Below are 21,191 nucleotides of genomic sequence, written 5' to 3'. Positions count from 1 at the left end.
AAGTAATGGTTCAATTCTCTGTACACAGTCACACTGAACCTGTGTGTTTTCATACAGGTTGAAAACCATTTACGCCAAACGTACTGGGAAAAGGGAGGCCAGTATGGGTGTGGAAGAAAACCAGTCTGTTGGCACGCCTTCCTCTGCCGCCAAGCGCAAGAGAAAGTTGGGTGGAGACAGTGATGATGATGACGACGACGATGACGACAGCGATGACCAGGCAGAGGAGGACGAGGATGAGGAGGAGGAAGACATGAAGAAGGTTAAAAAGGTGGAGACATATGATGAGGTAAAAAAAAGAGATCTCCATCTACAGATCTGTTATCAGCACTAACGATGAATTGCTCACATGCATTTACTTTACTTGTTTTGTCTTGTCAGGATGATGTTGACCAGGCCACCAGTCTCGAGGAGCTGGAGAAACAGATAGAGAAATTAGCCAAGGTGTGTTTTATTTTAAATATACAAGTGCTGTGATGAGGTTAATACACTTTAGCATAGATTTATACTACTTCATATAATGAATGCAAAATGAGGGCAAAATATTTTATATGGCCTATTTATTAACAACAATAATGAACTGTGTATATGTTACGTACACTGACATACTATTTTCCCATGAAGGCTCTAATTAGCTTAATAAATTACCTCAATAGCATTAACATGTAATGGTCAATATATCATAGTGATTATAAAAGGACTTTAGTTTAGTGTATATTGTTTGACTGAAGGTCTATAGATCAAAGTAATGTACAGACATAAACAGTATGTTTTGTACTATTGCAGCAACATCATCAGACCAGAAGAAAGCTGTTTGAGATATCTCATTCTCTGCGCTCCATGATGTATGGCCAGGACCGTTACCGCCGCCGATACTGGGTGCTTCCCCACTGTGGAGGAGTCTTCATTGAAGCCATGGAGAGTGGCGAAGGTAGTTAGAGCAGAGTACACACTGTGTTTGATGAACTGAGAAAGAGAAAGGAAGAAATTCAGTGTATGTGTTGAGCAGCCTGATCAGCTGTTTCTGGTGCCATGGAATATGCTGATGATGTTGTGCTTTATCTTAATTCTCTAAAACTAATTTGAGATTGCATCTGTAAACAGTGATAGTCTAACACAACACTACTTATCTTCCAAAAGCAAGTGTAGAATAATATTACACATTGATCAGCACATAGTTGTAGTATCTACCACAGTAATTGGAGTTTTAGCTACGTCAACAATCTCTCTCACTTCTCTGTAGCTCCAGAGGAACTCGAGGAGGAGCGACAGAGGAGGAGGAGAGCAGCAGAGGAGGTCAAGGTCAAAGAAGAACCTCAGGAGATTGAGTTGCAGAAGGAGAAACCCACCAACCATGATGGGCAGAGCATCCGAACACAAGGCTTAGAGCAACAGAAAGAAGACGAAAAGGAGCACGAAGGGAAGAAAAACTCCCCGGCTCTCTTCTACCAGCAACCAGGCTGTGTATCCAAACTGTGCACAGTCCGCGATGTGCACAAGGACATTAGCAGAGAAACTGTGAAGGCAGAGGGCAAGGAGAGTTCCCATGTGAGACAGAACGGCAGCCCCATGGGCAATAACACTGCTACCATACTAACATCATCCTCCCCTACTCATAATACCTCTGAGGCAGCAGTAGCAACAACCTCCTCCATGGTGACTGCTGATGACACTACAAACATCCCTCCCCCAGCCTCAGCTTCTTTAGCCGTACCTTGTCTAGCCCCACGTGAAAGCCCAGGGAACACCCCTCCAACTTCATCCCCTGTCCCATCTCCACACCTCTCATTCCAAGCCAACGACCAGCTGCTCAGAGTCCTGACAGAGAGGAGCGGACACTGGTTCAGTCTGCTCCCACGCAACCCCTGTGACCTCTCTTCCATCACCACAACTCCTCCAGGAGCACCCCGCATGTCTCCTCCTCAGGAGTCCTCCACTCCAGCCAGACCCAAGTCCCCACCTCCGTCCCCTGCCCTGCCTCTAACACCTTCTGCTGCCTCAGCCTCTGCCAGCCCACACCACCCAGCTGGCCTCCTCAACTACCCACTATCAGCCTTCCAGGTGAGGCTGTTGACTGGAATAGAATTAGCTGTTGTATTTACCAGATCATCCTAACTGTGATTATCTACCTCCACCTCCCTCATGCTTTTGTTTTCCTTTTTTCCCCAGGTTAAGTCAGGTGGTTCATTGCTAGGAGTTTCTTTTGGGAGCTGGCCCAGCGGTATGATTAGTCCCAGCCTGCCTCTGTGCAGCAGCCCCAACCCCATGCTGGGTCATTCTCTAGAGGGAAACACAGCAGCAAGTGTCTCCAGTAAGAGTGAATCACCTTTACCTCGCATTGAGAAAACTTCATCCATGCCCTCTCCTGCTCTGGAAATGCCCAAATCCCTTGACCACTCCATGCCTCGGCCCATCCCAGAAGGTGAGTGAAAAGAACTCTTAGAGTAATTAAAGCAGATGCCATGATTTTAAAGAATTCACCTGCCTTAAAAGATTTCACTTGCCTGAATAATCCAAGATAATTGGATTAGGGAATGTTCTGCTCTGCTGTTCACAATTTCATTTGGGTATAACATGGCTGAATGCAGAACCTTTTAACAGGGATGCATGTTCAATATATTCTAGCTTACATGCCTATTTGTGCTCATTGTCACAGAGATGCTGACAGGGTGGTGGCGGGTGTCTGACATTGAAGAGCTGAGGGCTTTAGTCAGTGCTCTCCACACCCGAGGCATCAGAGAGAAGGGCCTCCAGAGGCAGATGCAGAAATACATGGAAATCATCCCCCAGGTCTGCACCAAACACAAAGACGGTAAGTGCCTCGACACTAGATCCATGAACAATAAAGTCTGTTATATTTATTGTAATAACTAAAGATTTAATTTACTATCATTGAGGCTATGCAGCCTTGATGATCCCTGAATACAGTGTTAAGACTGTATTATTTATGACTGAATTACATGACTATCTCTGCCTGTTATAGTGCTACAGTGTGGATGTGTCTGTGTCCTGATTTGGTAACAGTGTTGGTGTATGTATTTGTGGTTTACTGATATCTTTTATGCTGCCCATCTAGTGGCCATGATCGAGCTGCGTGAACTGGAGGAAAGCCAGGTCAGTGTGGAGTCGGTGCGAGGCTGGTGTGTTGAGGAGCAGGCTATGGAGATGGACATTGCTGTGCTGCAACAGGTAGAGGAACTGGAGAGGAAGGTCACAGCAGCCAGCCTGCAAGTGAAGGTAAAATACTAACACATGAAGACAAATACTGCACCACATATTTTTTTTAGTGCGAAGCATGATGAGTCTTGTGGTCAAAAGTCTGAGCAGCTAATTTCCTTTAGCAGGGCTGGACATATCCTGACCCTCAGTCTGAGAGGGAGGACCTGGTGTATTACGAGCACAAGCCCCCCACCACCAAATCCATGGCAGCGTCCACAAACGGAGGAGACAAGGACTCCAAGGACTCCAAGGAGCATCCAGATGAGCGAGGAGAGAAGGGCGGGTTGATGCGTCACCCGGACAACCCGTTGGACATAGCAGTGACACGTCTGGCTGATCTGGAACGCAACATCGAGAGAAGGTACCTGAGGAGCCCCTTAGGTACCACCATTCAGATCAGGCTGGATAATGTGGGTACGGTCACTGTCCCTGCCCCCGCCCCATCCACTAGTGCTGACAGGGAAGGGTAGGTCATTTCTCCAACCAAAGCTCCCCACTCTCCCACTAAGACCCTTTCCTCTCTCTGTGTGCTTTATGTTTCCCATATTACTCAAAAAGTAAGGGTCTTTGCTGCTTTGACGGCAGGTTTTTGTGGTGGCTTGTTGCATTTTTCTTTTGGTCTTGTGAGGTTTTTTTGTGTGGTTGGGGGACTCCACTCAGTTTCATTTCCTGCACAGGCATTATTTACAGCATTTGTTTGTTTGTTTTTCTGCAGTCATCTGCATGGTGTTGTGCATCTGTAACCTCGGTTATGGGCATACTCATGGCTCCCACTAAACTGTACAGTATACACTTACACAGGTTCTACTCCTTCACTCTTCCTGCATGAACTTCCCTTTAACATGACAAAATCAGTGTGAACTTCTCCCCAGTGCCCTACACCCTCAAAACTCTTATGCCTGTCTCTGCACAGCTGGAGCTCTTTATGGTCTACTGTCTTGTTGGCGGCTGGATAAACCAATACTGTTTATTGCTTTGTGTGTATGTGTGAAACACACCCACATAATAGGCACATATATGTGCATTTTTGTTTCTCATCGCCTTCCCTTTCTTTCTGCGTTTTCTTCCCCAGTGGTGAGGAAGAAGTGGCCCATGGGATGAAGGTTTGGAGAAGGGCCTTGAGTGAAGTGCGCAGTGCTGCCCAGTTGGCCATGTGTATCCAGCAACTGCAGAAGTCTATCGCCTGGGAGCGTTCCATCATGAAAGTGGTAAGCAGCGGATTAAAAAAAATATGCCACATTATGTTTCTACCCCATTAATTCAAAACAAATTCTATTGAGCAAGTGCATGCTTGTTTTTAATGGATGCACTTATTTTGTAGTACTGTCAGATGTGCAAGAAGGGAGATAATGAGGACCTTCTCCTGCTGTGTGATGGCTGTGACAAAGGCTGCCACACTTACTGTCACAAACCCAAGATTACCAGTATCCCAGAGGGTGACTGGTACTGCCCAGCCTGCATATCCAAGGTATCGGAGTCTTTTAAAATGCATCTGCTCACAGTGGATCACTGGAGAGAAAAACTCAATCCTATCTCATATAATTGTTTGTTTTCTATTTGATTCTCACCACCCTCAGTAATTTAGAAAAATATCCACCCCATAGAAGACTTTAACCAATGTGATCTATTCAAATTATTATAATTGTACCAATATTTGTGTTTGAGTTTAACAATTTTGATGATTCAAATTCTTTTTTAAATATATTTAGAACATTCTAGGCTGCTGTTTGTATTACAGTGTAAAGTATATCTGTTCCCCATGCTGAACAAATGCTCAATTGCAGGAATTTTATATTTCCCCTAAAGTTTTATTATGTTTCCTCCCAACTTTTATAGTCTGCAGCATGGATTTGGCATTTATCCCATTAAATGACAATAAAGTGCTCTATACTCTGAGGAGCAGGAAAACAACAGTTTTTTATTGCAAGCTTTACAGAATGTTTTTAAGTAGGTGCAGCCAGGGGGAAAATTATATAATGTCATGTGGCGTAAGATATGACAAATTGATCTGATATTTTAGTAAATGCTAGTATTCGTATGATAAATTGGTCCAAGTGGACACTATTCTATTAGTTTTGATTGCACCATTGTTTACTCTGCACAGGCAAGTGGTCCATCCCCAAAAAGCAAAAAACCTCCAAGCAAACCAGTAGCAGCCAGTGCAGGAGGTGGTAAGAAAGGTGGAGAGGCGAAGAAGAATGGGAAGCAGACAGGCAATGGCGATGTGTCTGAGGATGACTCAGCCAGTGCCACCAGCACGCCCAAGAAAGGTGCAAAAGACACCAGCAGGAAGAGGAAAACAGAGGAGACCTCCCCTGTTCTGTCAGCATCCAATCAGGAGAGCCCTGTATGTGTGAAGCGAGCCAAGACGGCTAGAGACAACAACAGGGACTTGGGTTTATGCAGGTATGAGCCCTCACTCTTGTTTATACTTATACTTATATCTACCATAGGACTAAGTTAAAGAAAGATTGTTTTGAGGTTAAACTCTTTAAAGTTAAAGTTCTACATATTCTCTCCAACAAGTATAAGTGTTGTTGATTTTTAGCAATGATTCATTGGTGTTAGCTCATTAAAACACGGATACTACAGACTTCACATGAAATACACATTTTTGGCCACTGGGGGGGGGGGGGAACACAATAGAAAGCCTTTATTCATCATATGTCACATGTACATGTTACAATGAAATTGGTCCTCTGCATTTAACCCATCCCCCTGGGGGGGGGGGAGCAGTGGACAGCCATACAGCGCTCAGGGAGCTAGTGTGAAGTGTCTTGCTCAAGGACACACCTGGTGTGGGTGACGGGGTCTGAACAATGCTGACTTTGTCATTACTTTTTCAGTTGATATAGTGAGGTAACAGTTATCTCTTTAAATATCTAGCAGACATGTGCTGTAGATATGTAGACATGTGGCAAATATCTGACCCTGCAAACAGCTTTATCTGTTTGGTGCACAGCAGGTGGTGCTCAGACGGGTTTTAGAGCCCCATGGAACTCTTTAGAGCTAGTTAAAAACTAGATCTTAGAACACAACAGTAAATAACCATAGAACCAAAACAAGTAGCTGAAAGATGCAGCTGCTGACATGTAGGTGTGAGGTTGAGTGTAGAGCATCTTCTCTGTGTGCACATACATGTGAATAAATTGTAAATCTCCCAGTGGAACACAGCTTCTGTATTACATCCAAAGTTTTTTTTATAGCAAAAACTGTTCTTGATCTTAAAGATCCTTCTTTGGCTAACTGTTTGTTGTGTGTACCTTTGTGTATTTGTGTGTTCAACAGGGTACTCCTTGCTGAGTTGGAGCGGCATCAGGATGCATGGCCTTTTCTCACTCCCGTCAACCTGAAATCGGTCCCTGGCTACAAGAAGGTCATCAAGAAGCCGATGGACTTCTCCACTATACGTGAGAAGCTTGTGAGCAGCCAGTGAGTCCCCATCGTTTCTACCTGTTCTTTTCCTACTGAAAGCCTTTGGGGCCTTTGCACAGAATTTGTAGTCCGAGTGATGTTTTTCAGGAAATAACTTTTAGAGACAGGTACAGTTTGTATTAAATCAGCTGTGTGTAACTTGCACTTTCTCACCTAAACATTGTCTTTTTTATTTTCAGGTATCAAAACCTGGAGACTTTCATCATTGACGTTAACTTGGTTTTTGATAACTGCGAAAAATTCAATGAAGACAACTCAGACATTGGTCGAGCTGGTCACAACATGAGGAAGTTCTTTGAGAAGCGCTGGACTGAGCTTCTGAAACAAACAAACTAAAGGTTCAGATCCTCTCTATAAACCCATTCAGCTTTTCATACCGGAGCACCAAGTTTTTCATTGTTCTTATTTCCTGATGGAGAATGTGGCTTTGCAGGTTGGAAGGAGAAGCAACATTAATAAGGAACCCGTGGTGTACTTAAGAGAGATGTCACCTTGAAAACAAAAACAGTCGTTACATGAGGTGTGCTGGATTTATCACAGCAGGGATAAAAGCCCCAAAGAGTCCCAGAGAAATGGGGTGTCGTAGTGCAATACCATTCCCTGTCTCAGAACACTGCACTGAATGAATCCTCAACTGTCACTGATGTGTCTGCGCTAGAATACTTTCCACTACTTGTAAATAGTCTTTTGTTATTTAATCATATTATAGTGAATGTATTTAATTTTGTAATAATTATTTATGAATCAAGGTCCACTTCATTTTCTACGAAAAGGAAGAATCAACTGAACCGCTTTGAATTTAAAAAAAAAAAAAAAAAAAAAGGAATGTGTCTTTGTGTTATAATTTTTTTCACCCAAATATCAAACAAAGCCAAGAAAAAAAAAAAACTGTTTACACTGTTCAGTGCTTTGGGGCATCAGAGGACTGTATTCATTTGTTCAAACTGTAAAACTGCATTTATTTACAGGAACAGCAGAGGAACAGTTAGATAATGGTGATTCATGTGTATATACTGTTTATTAATGTCAATATTATGTCTTGTTTGGAACGATGTGTAAAAATTGTTTAAGAATATTAAGATATTGTTTATGCCTTAGAATGATTGTAGCATTCTATTTTAGTGAACGTGATGAAAACATTATCATATATATTGTTTGTACAGTATATACATATCCTCTGCAAACACTGTGGTATCCTTAATCTTGGTAGTGCCTACCCTTCCAACAGGGGCATGTAGGGGATGTTATTGTTTTTAGTTTTCATTCTTATGATGACATTATTTTTTTATATGATTTCAATCCAACAAGGCCTCCAAAGTTGGACAGTGACACAGAAACCATTCCTCACCATAGCAGAAAAAAAAAAGGAACAACAAGCATTCAGTTATGCTTCCATGATGCATTTCCTCGTAATCTGCCACAATACAGAGGACCTAAGGCCATTTGTAACCACTGTGTTGAACCTTGCTGTGTGTTGTGGCCTGATGGAGGCAGCTAGATTTTTTTGTACCCAAGTCAAGAGTACTTGAAGTTACTTTATTTAAGATATTGTGGAATAAAAGTATCATTCTTTTGTAGGAGCTTTATTTTTCACTAGTGTGTGGCACGGACCTATTAAAAGGATGTTTTTCAATGTAAATGACTTAAACTGGTTTTATTTCAATTTCATCTTACAGCACTGCTTTGGACAAAAGATGCCGTAATGGATCCGTGGATAAAATTTATTCTTCACGTCACACGTCGATGCATTAGTGCTGCAACAAGTATTTTCAGTACCGATTAATCTGTTGCTTACTTACTCGACTGAGTAATTAGTCACTGAATCAATAAAATGTCAGAAAATTGTGAATAATATCCTTTTCAGTTTCACAAAGTCCAATATTATGTTTTCTTTTTGTCCAATAAACAGCTCGGTATAGTCACAGAAGACGAAATAAACCAGATCATATTCACAATGAGCTGAAATCAGAAAATAAATGACAATTTGTCAGTTTCTCTAGAATAATCTTATAAATGGTATAAAATAAACGCCTTTTCACTCATCAACACCACTAATTGCGCCCTTGAGCAAGGCCCTTAATCCCAAACCACCGAGTTTTGGTGGAAGTGCACTGGACACGGTGTTTCTATCCATCCATTCACAGTAGAGCTTTTTATGGAACATTGTCACATTTTACAACACCAAAAATAAACTACAAAAGTAATATACAGAGGTTTTAAATATACATTATGATACATTCAAATAGATTTAAATGTATCAGATTGTTCATGTAAAAGTGTTAATGCCACAGTGTAGAATTAAAAGTGTTAAAAGTAAAAAGTGCTGCATTCAAAAAGTAAAGGAATAAATGTATTAATTCAAAAGATACTTTAGTTTTTTTTAAGGAATAAAAATTATTGTGCTTATTACTTTAATGTTGCAGCTGGTATTGATTGGGCTTATTATAACACCTTACTGCTTTAATGATGATTTAAATCTAAAAATTATAATTTGCAGAACTTTACACAGTGTCCAGTGGTTTGTGAATTTAACATCAGTTCAACATCAATAGTCTTATGACTGTATTTTGTGTTATTAATCTTTTTAGTTAGTCTAATAAAGGTAGTTAGTTAGTTTAAGTCGCCCAAAATATTTCTCTATACTCTTCTTTTCCCAGAATAGTCCTGTATATGGGTATCAGATATAACAACTGATGGTCTTTAAATGTGACACTAAAGATTTTTCGTCATTTTATTTATTTGTTGTTTGCGTGAAAAGAAAAACATAACACGTTCCGCCGCAGTGACGTAAGGCGTACTACGTCACGGTCAGCTGTTCGTGCCGGAAGTGAACAGCAGTGACCCGAACGGACCACACGACGCAGAAAGGTAGAAAACACAAGTGTTTACAGGTGAAGCTGATGCTACTGTTAGATTTACTCTTGTTTATCTATTGCTTTATCGTTGTTGTTTGTCCAATCGTTTGTTTCTTCGCTGTCGTAATAATAATAATATCAGTCAAACGAAGAAGAAAGTTTCCTTTAGTTGGAGCCGCAGCTGCAGCTGTTTGCTTTTCTCTCCACCTGATGATGGGAAACATCAACCAATGTCCGTAGAGGAGAAAAAACACAACTATCTTGTTTTTAGTTTTCTTCTTTTTTTTTTATCTGCTGTTGAACTTGAATAAATCATTTCTAGAAATGAGAAACGCAAACAAACACATCTTTGAGACAAACTGTGTGTTAGTCTGCTGAATATTTATTGATGAATTACACGATGATGTTTTCTACATTATGTAAAATAATAATAATAATAATAATAATAACACCAGGGGGAATATCTCTAGATAGCTGGTGTTGTGTCCATCAGTCCAAAACCAAAGATATTAATTCTATATCCTATCCTCACATCTGGGAAATTGGAAGCAGCAAATGTTTTGGTCTTTTTACATAAAACTTTGTAAATGTGTACAAATTTGTGGCACTAAATACTGTTTTATTTGATTTCTCTGATATATGTCACCTAACAGCAGAAAGTCATTCAGCTAATGTTTGTTTTAATCCAGTTTTCATTGTAGGAAATAAGGTAACTGAATATCCCTGATTGACTCTCGTCTGAGATGAATGTCATTAGTAGTATTCAGTTGAGTGTTGGCAGAGAGTTTACATTAGTCATGCATTAGTTAGAAAACTAAAACAACTGCATCCTGACTTGAATTAGCCAGAAGAGCACATTTTAATTCTATGTCTCCACAAATCTGCTGCTGGGTTCAGGTTTTCGTATAATTTCTCATTTCCGTTGTGCTAACTTCAGGAGCAGCACTCCACATGACGTCCCTGATTTGCACTTTACAAGACCATCGGGATGATGTCAACTGGTGTGCCTTTTCTGGCAAACTGTTGGCCACATGTTCTGGGGACAAAACTCTCAGGATTTACAACACGCGTGACTTCTCTCAGTTGCCCTTCTCACCGCTGTCAGGACACGGCTACAGCATCCACTGCTGCTGCTTCAGCGCCTGTGGGCAGTTCCTCGCCTCGTGTTCGACCGATGCAACCACAGTGATCTGGTCCACGGTGACGGGGGAGATCGAGGCTGTCCTGGAGCATCCTGGTCGCAGCCCGGTCAGGATCTGTGCACTCTCCCCCGACTCCGCTCACCTGGTTTCGGGTGCGTCTGATGGCACTTTGGCTCTGTGGGATTTCCCCTCCAAAAAGCTCTGCAGGTAAATTGGAAAGATGACTTTGTCTAGAGCTGAAATTACTGGTTGATCAGCTGAAAATGCACAAATTACATCAAGGTTTTACTTATTTTTACTACTGTTTGTTAGTTCCAGCCCTTTAACTATACATTTGGAATGGCTTTTCAGATAAAACAGATAAAAGTTCGTCTCTGTTACTGTACATGATGTAACATCTTTACAGTCCTGACATTTCCATGTATTTGTCTATGTAAGCAGTGACAGTAAAGCTGGACTCAGCTGTAAACTGATGTGTTCATGTGACTGCTGTTGGTTGTGTTTGTGAAGGACCGGGGCAGTGACTGACACCACAGTGGTAGCCTGCTCCTTCAGCCCCTGCAGTCAGGTGTTCATGACCGGCTCCACCTATGGGGACCTGCGTCTGTGGGACCTGGGCATGAACCAACTCCACGCAGAGAAGAACGCCCACGACCTGGGTGTCACCTGCTGCACATTCGCTCCCAGCATCCTCAGTGGTGAGAACCACTGCTGTGTATTTATCATCTTCTCGGTGGCACAGAGCTTTGTCGGCTGCATTTTACTGTTGTAACTGCTCAAGGTGAAACCTGTGGCATCGTTTTTGTGTTTGTCTTTCAGGTGGACCTGTCGTGCAGTTTCGTCTGGCATCGTGTGGACAGGACAGTCAGCTGAAGATCTGGTCCATTACAAAGTCCAGCTCTAAGGGTTTAGTGACTTATTCCCTTTTCTCTTTTGCTTGTACTGACCCTTTTGAAAAATATCTTTTTCAATTGTTTTTCTTTTTCACGCAGTCTTTAAGATGCAGCTCCTGCACACATTAAGTAGTCAGACGGCTCCAGTGCTCTCCTGTGCGTACTCGTCAGATGGGCAGCTGCTTGTGAGCGGGTAAGATCCTAAGTTTAGGAGAGAATAGTAGCTGTGCACGTCACCTCAGGCCTCCCAACAATATGCCCAACTGGAGATGTCGGGTGGGGGACTCTATGAAAAAAGTGCACTGGAAAGTTTGTACACTGAAAAAAATCCTTCACACTGGAGTTGCTACTAAATTAACCATGATTCATTCATAATCCTGAACACACAGTTTTATAAACATATTGTTGCATGGTTCTAGTTTGCTTGTTGCTTAATGACCTTGCTTTTGTCAGTCTGGTTCTCTTCAGTGTCGTATTCTATTTGTGTTTTTGTGTTATACTAGTGTTGTAATTAGCCAGAAGCTGAACTAGCATTGGTCCATCGGGATCTTGGTGACTGTTGAGTAAATAGAGTAAAGGTCACTGTTTTGCAGCCTTGGTGACGCTTTCTTGAATTCACCAACGGTGACGAGGATGCAAACATTACTAAGCGATGGGCTAAAATATACAATAACCGCTGTATGTTCCTCTGAAAACATGAAGGATTTGTAACCGTTCACATTGCCGCAAGAAATTCATATTGCACTGGTGCAGTTGGAGGGCAGATCATAAAACTGTATTTTACATTGGTGTCTTCATTCTAAATAGATCAAGACACGGATTCTGATTTATTGAGGATCAGGATGAAGAAGTGTAAAATATAGATTAACTGCCTGGACACATAAATAGGCCACCCTCAACACAAATGTAGGAGTGCAGTACCTCAGAGGATCCACTGGAGGGAGACATGGATTGCTTTATTTCTCAGTGACAGAACTGCAGCACACAGTCAGGTAGTTAAAACATTACATAGTTTTAATTGTATTTTTTTATTTATTTTCTTCAGCTCTGTGGACAAAACTGTTACAATTTATGATGCTGTAAGTACTTCTCCTTTTTTTATTGATTTAGTTAATAGTAATAGGTTTTACCAGTATACACCGCACCATTCATAACATAATATTTATATTCTGCTTATTGCTATCCTTTTTCTATTTGCAGAAAAATGCAGTTTTGCTTTACACGTTGAAAAAGCACGACAGGTAAATATGTACTTATTGTTGTGTTTGAGTTTTGTGTAGTTGGTTTTCTCAGTGTCAGTGTTCTGAATGTGAGCAAACTAAAATGCTTAATACTTAACAAAAATATTTAGAAGCCAACAGAATTAATTATCATATATGATACATCTATATGTGATTTTGAACCTCAAAAGTTACTGACGCTGTGTGCTCACGATACATGCATTTAGCATTTTTTTTAGAAAAAGGTTCAACTACTCGCGCTACATCTCTTCCTTTAAGCATATGGTGCACGTACGTGGAAGCCACAGCTGAATGATCGCACTTGCTTGCTACTTACGCGTCCATCCAGCCACCTGTAATTGAAAGGCAGCAAGCTCATTTCCTTTCAGTGGCACAAATGAAAGTCATTTTGGAAAATCGCTAACTGAAGTGGAAGTAGTCGAGGCAAGTTGAAGGAAAGTAAAGAAGCAAATCACAAAACTTGACAGAAGCCTCCAGGAAACTCATTTGACTTCAGACAAACTCGTATTAAAACAGTGTGAAACGGACTTAATATTGTGTTAGTGCTTTTCTTTCAGTACTTATTGGAGATTTTAGACATGTTTGAAGCCAACAAGCTTTTGTGGATCAACATTCTTGAGCAATTCAGCTTAGCTTTAGGGAGTTTGTCCTCGTTAACGTTGCCTTGATTTTCTTGAATCTACCGAAAAATCAATTTTAATCCTTATTCACATCTTAGTGCCTTAGCCTTTTGACGTGGTAAGCAACCACTGAATTGGCCCTCTGATGGAGAATATTTCAATCACTGCTTCAGTATCAAGCTGTAGTGCCCACCTTTTAACCATGTAATAGCTCAACTGCAGCCTCAGATGTTCAGGCGGGGCCCTTACAGCTGAGTCAAAGCTTGTGGCTTTTAGTTTCAGTTTCTTAAATGCTTTCAATAGACCTGCATGTTCACAGAAGCAGTTTTATATTTATATCTTATTTTTATACACTTACTTTTAGACATGTGCATTTTTAGTAATATTTAGTTTTACAAGTTCTGGACCTTCTATATTTAGGAATTTAACTCCATCGATAAGCTGATGAGTCTCTTTGGAAAGTCTTTTGTTGTTGTTGTTTGTTTGTTATTATACAGAAATCCTATACCTCACTGTTGACAGAATTAGTATTCATCTGATTACTGTTCCCTGCTGCAGGTATGTGACAGCTTGTGCCTTCTCTCCAACTTCACCGCTAATTGCTACAGGATCTATGGATAAGACTGTAAACATCTGGAGGCTGGAGGACGGATGCAGCGGATATGGTGGGAAAAACACACGCATACACATTTAACTTATTACTGTATTTATATTAATTGTCTTGAAATCTATTTTTATTTCTGCCTTTTTTTTTTACTGCACCTCCAACTTGTGTCCAATGGGAAGGCGGGAAGTTGTCGCCTGGTTAGTGTTGTTTTTAACTAAAATATTGCTTTTTGACATAGACCAGGTTTTACTGCTCTTGTCTTATCTTTGTTATCTTATCTGCACAAAATCTTTAAGACGTTCTGTATATTTTCTGCAAATTTTGAATACTACATGAAGGGTCACTGCCATAGTCACTTAACTGTTACATCACAGGTTAAAAAAAGTTCCATCTTGTTGTGAAGGACACAGGTGTTGTGTACAAGACAGCTCTCTTTTCCTTAATCACTCCTTCGTCTCATTTTGAAGGGTTGTAAGATTGCTCAAAGATTACGTTGCAGTGCTCGTGTTTACAGTTACTGATTCCTTTCTGTGTTTCAGAGGAACCTGCTCTGACGTCAAATGAAGGTAAGAAAGAAGAAAATATATTTTACAATATAATATGTTTCACTCTAGAATGAAAATCCCAACATGTTATCATAATTAGAAATGTTCATCTTTTGTACCTGTAGGTGTCAGATCCCAGTTTGCTCTAACATGAAACCATTTCTGCATGCACTGGCTTCTTTTCACCTTTTAGATTCACTCTGTGTCAATGAAAACGTCGATGAAACCTCCAGACATTTATTTATATCATTACACAAGTCGTGCTAGCCACAGCCCCTGATCAATAATTAGTCAGCAGGATTTCAGGATAGTCTTCCATGGAGAGTATGCAGTCATTTTTCAAAAGGTGCTGCAGCTGTCGAGGGCTGACCGACTTGCTTTGATTCCCCCTCTCAGGGAGAACCTCGGCAGGCCGATCGAAGCTGTTGGTCAGCGATTGGTCAGAGGACGATGTGTCAGAGTGGCTGATGGAGGAAGGCCTCGGGGGATTGGTGGACAAATTCAGGGCCAACAACATAGACGGGATAGAGCTGCTCAGTCTCACCAAGGAAACGCTGGCGTCAGAGCTGCACATAGGTGAGGAGGACAAACATCACATACTGATCAGCGAGTGCAGTGCCACTTTCTCAGTCTCTCGTTGTCTCCTACCTCCAAATCGCCCGCTTTGGTCTGAGATGTAAGAATGTAAACGCTGCCCTATGGGTGTGACACGTTTGGTCTCCTATAAGAATGAACATGGACGTGTGTGGATTAGGATTTTTGTACCTAGATACATGGATGAAACGCACATTAAATTAAAGTAAGGGTGAAGGAATGAATGGATGTAGCAGATTATATAATGTTAGGCTGCACTGAAAAAGCACTCAGCTTTGGGGCTTCAGCAGTTCTGACTTTAATCTGAAGCACTTCATCAGTTACATAACTCAACCCCCAAAAGAGTATTTCCCAAAAGGTATAAAGTGGATTTACACCTAATTCCATTAGGCCGTCTTGGTTATTTCCAAGTCTGGCTGAAATGGAGTATTTAAAAAAAAAAAAATTGCTTTATCACTTTATCAGACCCTTTTTTTTTTTTTTTTTTTTTTTTGCTTTTTCTTTTTCGTTCACTGAAGTAGGAGTGTTATGTTGATGTCAGTCTACCAGTTGTGCAAGTATTCGTCATGTAGTTGTCTGTGTTTGTTGTATTGCCGTGCCGTCATTTGACTGTCAGTCACTCCTCGGTTTACACAGCTTCAGTGCTGTGACAGCTTCTTTTCACATTGTTCTGTTTTTAGTAACATAGCATGAGTCTCTCCATTTTAACAGAACTACAATGACTATGAAAGATACTCACCCTGTTGGAAGTTTTCCCCTTTTGTTTTATTCACAATGAATCGTAGGTGATTTTATTAGTCTTTTTTTTTAGATGAATTTACAAAAACATACTCCAACAGACAAAAAGTAAGCGATGGCACCCTAAAAGAAAATGTCCTAGTCACCGAACATCTCCATCATCGAGAAACGAGTATGGCACAAGCATGAATCTGCCTATGGTAGGTCTGTGACTGTGCAAGAAGTGCACAGCTTCTGCAGCTGAGATTAAAGAGACTGTGCACATAGCAACGATTAGAGGAAAAAAAAAAAACAACCCATGTTAACTCTGAGCTGGAGTTCGCCAGGACCCATGTGTGGGATTCTCTGAAGTGAACTGGAAGAAGGTTCAGTGGTTTGATGTGAATAAAATGAACTGTTGCCCATCAAACTAGACACTGTGACACCTCAACCGATACTTGTTGTATTTACAGTCTCTCCCACTTCAGCTGTGGAAGATACAAATGTACTTGTACTACAAAACTGTCAGGTGACCGCCGTTTAACTGATTGTGTGACTGAGTTACTGTGAAGAGGGCGTCTACTCACATGTATTCACTCACTTAAAGGTGGGAGTGAAATCAATAGGTGTTCTTTGCTTCAAAACAAGAAGCATAATAAATGAAACCGAATGTACCAGTAAGATTGTCAGGGAGTCTGTAGTCTTTTAATTTTAAACACAACAAGCTTTCAGATGAAAATCCACTCAAGTGCCTGCTTAGTATTTAACTTTGAAATGGACAGACAGTCAGCAGACATGATCTGTTCCCACCATGTTCACTCTCACCCACGCTCACATTTGCCATCCAAGAGTGAAAAGTGCTAAATGCAGGAATGATAAATGCTCTAAACCACCATGCTGATATCAATATATATGTTTTAACCAATTCAACTTGTTCAATTCAATCAAAATCTTTTCTTTATCCTTCGCTTGTGCGTGCGTGTGTGTGTGTGTGTGAAGAGTCTGTAGGCCTGCGCAGTAAACTCCTAAGGAAGGTGGAGGAGCTAAAGAGTGATTCGGTGTGTTCAGGCATTCCAGATGAGTTCCTGTGTCCAATCACCAGAGAGCTGATGAAGGAACCGGTTATTGCTGCTGGTAAGTGAACATCACACCTGTTCCACTGAACACGGTTAAAACATAACAACATATATGTCTCCGTCAGTTCATTAGACACAGACTCAGACATGCTTGTGTTTGGGTTAGTGGTGTATATACTATTATACTGCATTTTGAACATTTCCCAACAGACGGCTACTCCTACGAAAGAGAGGCCATCGAGAGCTGGATCAACACCAAGAACCGCTCCAGCCCCATGACCAACCTGCCCTTACTGACGACTTTGCTCACTCCTAACCACACCCTAAAGATGGCTATTGGCCGCTGGAAGACGAGTCAGTAGCATGTGAAAAAACGTCTTACTCTGTTTGTCCCCGATGTTTCACCTGACGTAGACAGAAACAAGCAAACGGGGCCCACAGGGATCCCACAACATCGCAGGTACGAGTCTTTCTTTGGTGGCAGGCAGTTTTATAGCTCTAAGGAACAGAGACAGAGTGATATTCTGTCAACAAAATGTTCTGATGGCCAATAGTAGAAAAGTAGATTGTTCACCTGCGTTTCAGCTCTAATTTAGGGTTTCGCCTCCTCAGGAAAATAAAATAAAGAAAAAAAAAACAGCTTGGACCCTTTACGTTGATAAGTGTTAGGCTTTCTTCACCACTCACTCGCTGACTTTAACTTTAGGTCATTTTGTTCCTAGCCTACAGGACAGGTGGTTTGTTTTGGCAGATAGGTGCCAGTTTACCAAGCCGAAATAAAAAAAAAATATGCTACCACATGCTAAAAATGCCTGCAACTCTAGCCTCAGTAAAAAAAAGAAATTCTTTGCAGATCACTTCAAGTTCTGAGATATTAGACATGCATGTTAGATATCTAGACTGCGGAGATGGTGTGCACACACAGCATGTTTGATATCTAGCCCAGTCATTTCAGGAGTTTCACCATTCGAATGAAAAGTTACAGTGCACTAACATTTGAGTTGAGACAAATGTTTAATGTCTGATTGCTGCAGGATTTTAATTTGCTTCTTTTCACTTCAAACATGAACAGGATATTGGAAACGAAGCTAAAGAGCTGAGTTGTAGTTTTAAAAAAATGTAATTGGTTGGATGTTCTGTTTATTGCAACTAGTTCACATATAGTCTGTTGATCTGCAAAAGTATTTTACAGACATGTATCTGTTAGATTGTCTGATCATAGCTGGACTTGCTTATTACAAACCCTATGATCTGTTGTGTTTACCTCCCCGTGCAGGCCAACATCCACCTTGTAATCCATCAATGACAATAAAAAAAAAAAACTAAACATAAGAAATATTCAAATAATTTCAATGTCCACAAGTCGTTTATTTTAATGGTTTGGTTAAGTGTCAGATCAGATAAGTTGTAATGTGAAAAGACCTTGTATCCATCCACCCATACAAACTCTAAAGCTTATGCAACATTTTATGGTTTATATACTGTAAAAAAGTAGATGTAGAAATGTAGTTACCCATTAATTAGTTTTATTTTACCACAGTAATAATGTGGTAATAGTCTGTAATCCATAAAAGGGTATATAACAACTATGGACATATAGCAATGCAAGAAGTCTCTCAAGATCTTTATCCTTGGTTGTGTAAATGCTCTCTCTGTCTCCAAATAAACCAATAAACACTTCATATGAATATGCTCTCTGCTATGCAAAAATAAATAACATTACTGTGAATATTGAAGCAATCAATTCGATATAAGATTATGACAAGAAGTTTCCAACAATGTCATGTACAGTACAGTGCCTCTGTTATCAAATGTACTAAGAAAAAGATTCTCAAGTACACAAAGTAATTTCTTCTGAAGCCTGTAATGCTGACAGGTAATCACTTACAGGGAAATATATAATCTGCAAATACAGTGTACACCGTACAAATATAAATGTTTTTTAAAAGACACTTGACAATAGAAATGGTCATATCCTGCAACTAATAGCATGAGGTTTTGTATATTCGTGCACAAAGCTTTCTCTGACGTCCATATTTGATATAATAAATTTAAAGTTCAGACATTATACTAGTTCTTTTTTTTTTTTAATCCCCACTTAAGGTATGTCTGGTTTTCTTGAATACACTAGTGTAGCTGTAGACATGTAAGCAAAAGCGTAGTAGCCTGAGTTGAACACTGGTTCTAGATTGTAAAATGCAGTGCAGCAGCATAACTCTACAAAACAGGCTCAGGGAAGGGACTTGTTCTCAAACAGTCTCCCTTGCTACCTTATTTGGGACGATGTTTGTTGAAAACAGCCTGCATCTGCGTTTCGATAAACTATACTCAGACGTTCGATTCTATAAATGAGCGTTTGGGTTTGATGGGAGCCATGTGCAGAGATGGGTTGTCTCTCATTAGGCTCGCCTGTCTGTGCCTCCCATCAGGGGAAGCGTAGCTGGGAGGACGTGGTGCCTCTGGCCTCTCGCTGGTGGGGCCGTTCTCCAAACTCGCGGCCCAGCTGGCTGCTGGTCTGACTTGTAGAGAGCTGCTCCTGGAAGGAGGCACGCTTGAAGTCATTGTTCAATCCTTGGAACTCCATGACTGACATACTGAAACTCTCTGCCCCTCCTCCTCCCTGTCGGCTAAGACCGGAGGTCTGCTGGCCCTGGACGCGCACTGCCTTGTCCATTACTCCCATGAAGGGCCGGGGCTTTAGCTCAGGTTTTGTCTTGAAGCTACCACTGCTCTTGATGGGGCATGGGGCTTCCAGCACCTGCTGTCTGCCACCGTCTGACAGATTCCCACTGGAGGCCTGACTGGAGCTGGAGCCCCTTGAGCCTGCAGTGCCGCCTCCTCCGCCCTCCCTCCTAACCTCCATACCAGACCCCAGAGCCAGGGCCAGGCCATCCAAAGCTGCAGAGTGGGTAGTGAATCTGTCAGAGCCCCTGGAGAAGCTGGAGGATCGCGGCTGGTACATCTGGAGAGGTCCAGGTGGGGAGGAGCTGCTGGGGGACATGGGGTGGTAGTGCTCAGTGGGGCTGTGTCCAGAGTGTTCACTGATTGATCCAGGACCGATGTCGACAGCCAGCACCGGCGCAGGCCTCAGAGAGGTGGACATGTGTCTGCCTGGCAGAGGACTGGAGGGGCCACACAGAGAGAGAGGCCTGCCCCCAACTCTACTCCCTGCCTGGAGGGAGTGGCAGTGGTGATGAGTCCTGCTGCTCTGGCTCTGGCTCTGTCTGCTGATAGCAGGAACAGGCTCAGGCAAATCCACAAAGAGTTGGTTCGGTACATACTCCTCTTGAGGAAAACCTGGCGCCTGATCCGTTAAACCAAATGCCACACCTCCAGGGAGAGTCCTGTTTGGAGCGTATGGATTCAGGGGCCAGAATTCTGGGCTTTTCCCACTTTGCAGGCTCACCTCCTCACCGTCCTCCTTTTCCTCCTCCTTCTCAGCATCAGCCTGCTCTGCAGGGATCTGCCTCTCCAGACTTCCCTGTGAATAGACGTCCGTTTCCTCTTCTGTGCATTGATGGTGGTGGGTGTGGGGGTCCCTGTTGTAACCCTGCGTTGAGTTATTGCCGGATATCTTCTGATGATGTTTACATTCCTCCTCTACCCGTGACAGCAAGCGGCGGATCTCCCGGTTGGACGGACAGAGTCGTGCTGCTTCGTGGAGGTCTGCCAGCGCTGCAGCAAACTGCCTGGGGAAGACGGAGAAGAGGAACAAAGGACCTTCAATTACAGCAACACAGACACATAGCATCACTAAGCATCGCTGATTCTGACAAGAATAATTTTCCGCTGAACAAAAAGATTCTGCTTTGAAATAATATCCTTCATATAAAAACCACTGTACCTGCTGCTCCTCTTGGCCCGTGCTCTAGCATAATACGCTTCATAAGACCTGGGTTTGAGTTCCAGGGCTTTTGTTGCAAACTCCTCAGCTATGCCAAAATCCTGTAATTTCAGATAGGAAAGTGTATTTAGTATTTACTTTTCATATTAAACACATCACATAGTAAAACAATCCCTGTGTATTGCTGTGTGATTAAGTGTATAGATTGGAAAATGTTTGTTTTGCAGAAATAATCCGAGGCCATTTCTAATAAAAAATCGTGTTTGTGTTTGCATCTTCATTACATGAACCTGGAGATCGAAGCCTATTTAATAAAAATGACTCACGCTTGAATCATTTTTATTGATCAGGAACAGAAAGCGAGGGAGAGAAATAGACTGAGAGAGCTGCGGGTTTTTACTGC

At 41.7% G+C, this 21,191-nt stretch overlaps 3 protein-coding genes across 21 annotated transcripts in view; 2 read left to right on the top strand and 1 right to left on the bottom strand.

The window, feature by feature from the left end:
- Positions 1-8,293, top strand: part of baz2ba (bromodomain adjacent to zinc finger domain, 2Ba) — a 63,776-nt gene extending 55,483 nt beyond the window's left edge. For 6 of the 16 annotated variants that reach the window (XM_026378447.1, XM_026378444.1, XM_026378443.1 and 3 more), the window contains 13 exons: positions 58-289; positions 382-444; positions 787-931; positions 1,244-2,061; positions 2,170-2,422; positions 2,657-2,812; positions 3,077-3,237; positions 3,342-3,685; positions 4,292-4,427; positions 4,541-4,687; positions 5,324-5,625; positions 6,508-6,651; positions 6,834-8,293. In XM_026378447.1, the coding sequence (XP_026234232.1) occupies positions 58-289; positions 382-444; positions 787-931; positions 1,244-2,061; positions 2,170-2,422; positions 2,657-2,812; positions 3,077-3,237; positions 3,342-3,685; positions 4,292-4,427; positions 4,541-4,687; positions 5,324-5,625; positions 6,508-6,651; positions 6,834-6,990 (3,058 nt within the window). In that variant the 3' untranslated portion in view covers positions 6,991-8,293. The remainder of the gene's footprint in view (positions 1-57; positions 290-381; positions 445-786; positions 932-1,243; positions 2,062-2,169; positions 2,423-2,656; positions 2,813-3,076; positions 3,238-3,341; positions 3,686-4,291; positions 4,428-4,540; positions 4,688-5,323; positions 5,626-6,507; positions 6,652-6,833) is intronic. The other 10 variants (XM_026378449.1, XM_026378452.1, XM_026378455.1 and 7 more) reach the window with 4 other exon arrangements.
- Positions 8,294-9,463: 1,170 nt separating this feature from the next.
- On the top strand, positions 9,464-18,291 carry wdsub1 (WD repeat, sterile alpha motif and U-box domain containing 1). Of its 3 annotated transcripts, none has more exons than XM_026378431.1 (13): positions 9,464-9,522; positions 10,447-10,858; positions 11,162-11,349; positions 11,471-11,557; positions 11,644-11,737; positions 12,590-12,623; positions 12,745-12,785; positions 13,964-14,070; positions 14,192-14,209; positions 14,552-14,578; positions 14,954-15,133; positions 16,868-17,002; positions 17,155-18,291. In XM_026378431.1, exons 2-13 carry the CDS (start codon positions 10,461-10,463, stop codon positions 17,304-17,306), a joined length of 1,461 nt encoding a protein of 486 aa, XP_026234216.1. In that variant the 5' UTR covers positions 9,464-9,522; positions 10,447-10,460; the 3' UTR covers positions 17,307-18,291. The 3 variants fall into 3 exon arrangements, with proteins under 3 accessions (XP_026234216.1, XP_026234218.1, XP_026234217.1); XM_026378432.1 differs by having other exon boundaries at positions 9,469-9,545; XM_026378433.1 differs by lacking the exon at positions 14,192-14,209.
- Positions 17,806-21,191, bottom strand: part of LOC113174426 (protein TANC1-like) — a 28,269-nt gene continuing 24,883 nt past the window's right edge. Inside the window, exons 16-17 of one of the 2 annotated variants that reach the window (XM_026378429.1) lie at positions 20,789-20,889; positions 17,806-20,633 (exon numbers count right to left, since the gene is read on the bottom strand). In XM_026378429.1, coding sequence (XP_026234214.1) covers positions 19,370-20,633; positions 20,789-20,889 — 1,365 coding nt within the window. In that variant the 3' untranslated portion in view covers positions 17,806-19,369. Of the gene's footprint in view, positions 20,890-21,191 lie in introns of both variants that reach the window. The other variant, XM_026378428.1, reaches the window with a different exon arrangement.

This window comes from Anabas testudineus, chromosome 3 (assembly GCF_900324465.2).
Source record: "Anabas testudineus chromosome 3, fAnaTes1.2, whole genome shotgun sequence".
NCBI lineage: Eukaryota > Metazoa > Chordata > Actinopteri > Anabantiformes > Anabantidae > Anabas > Anabas testudineus.
This window is presented reverse-complemented; position numbering and strand designations above follow the sequence as displayed.

Bases quoted from the DNA above. Each gene is read 5' to 3' on its own strand.
- wdsub1 (XM_026378431.1), top strand. From the start codon at position 10,461: ATGACGTCCCTGATTTGCACTTTACAAGACCATCGGGATGATGTCAAC. The intron at 11,738-12,589 runs GTAAGATCCTAA...TATTTTCTTCAG, and splicing joins GGGCAGCTGCTTGTGAGCGG to CTCTGTGGACAAAACTGTTA. The intron at 12,624-12,744 runs GTAAGTACTTCT...TTCTATTTGCAG, and splicing joins CTGTTACAATTTATGATGCT to AAAAATGCAGTTTTGCTTTA.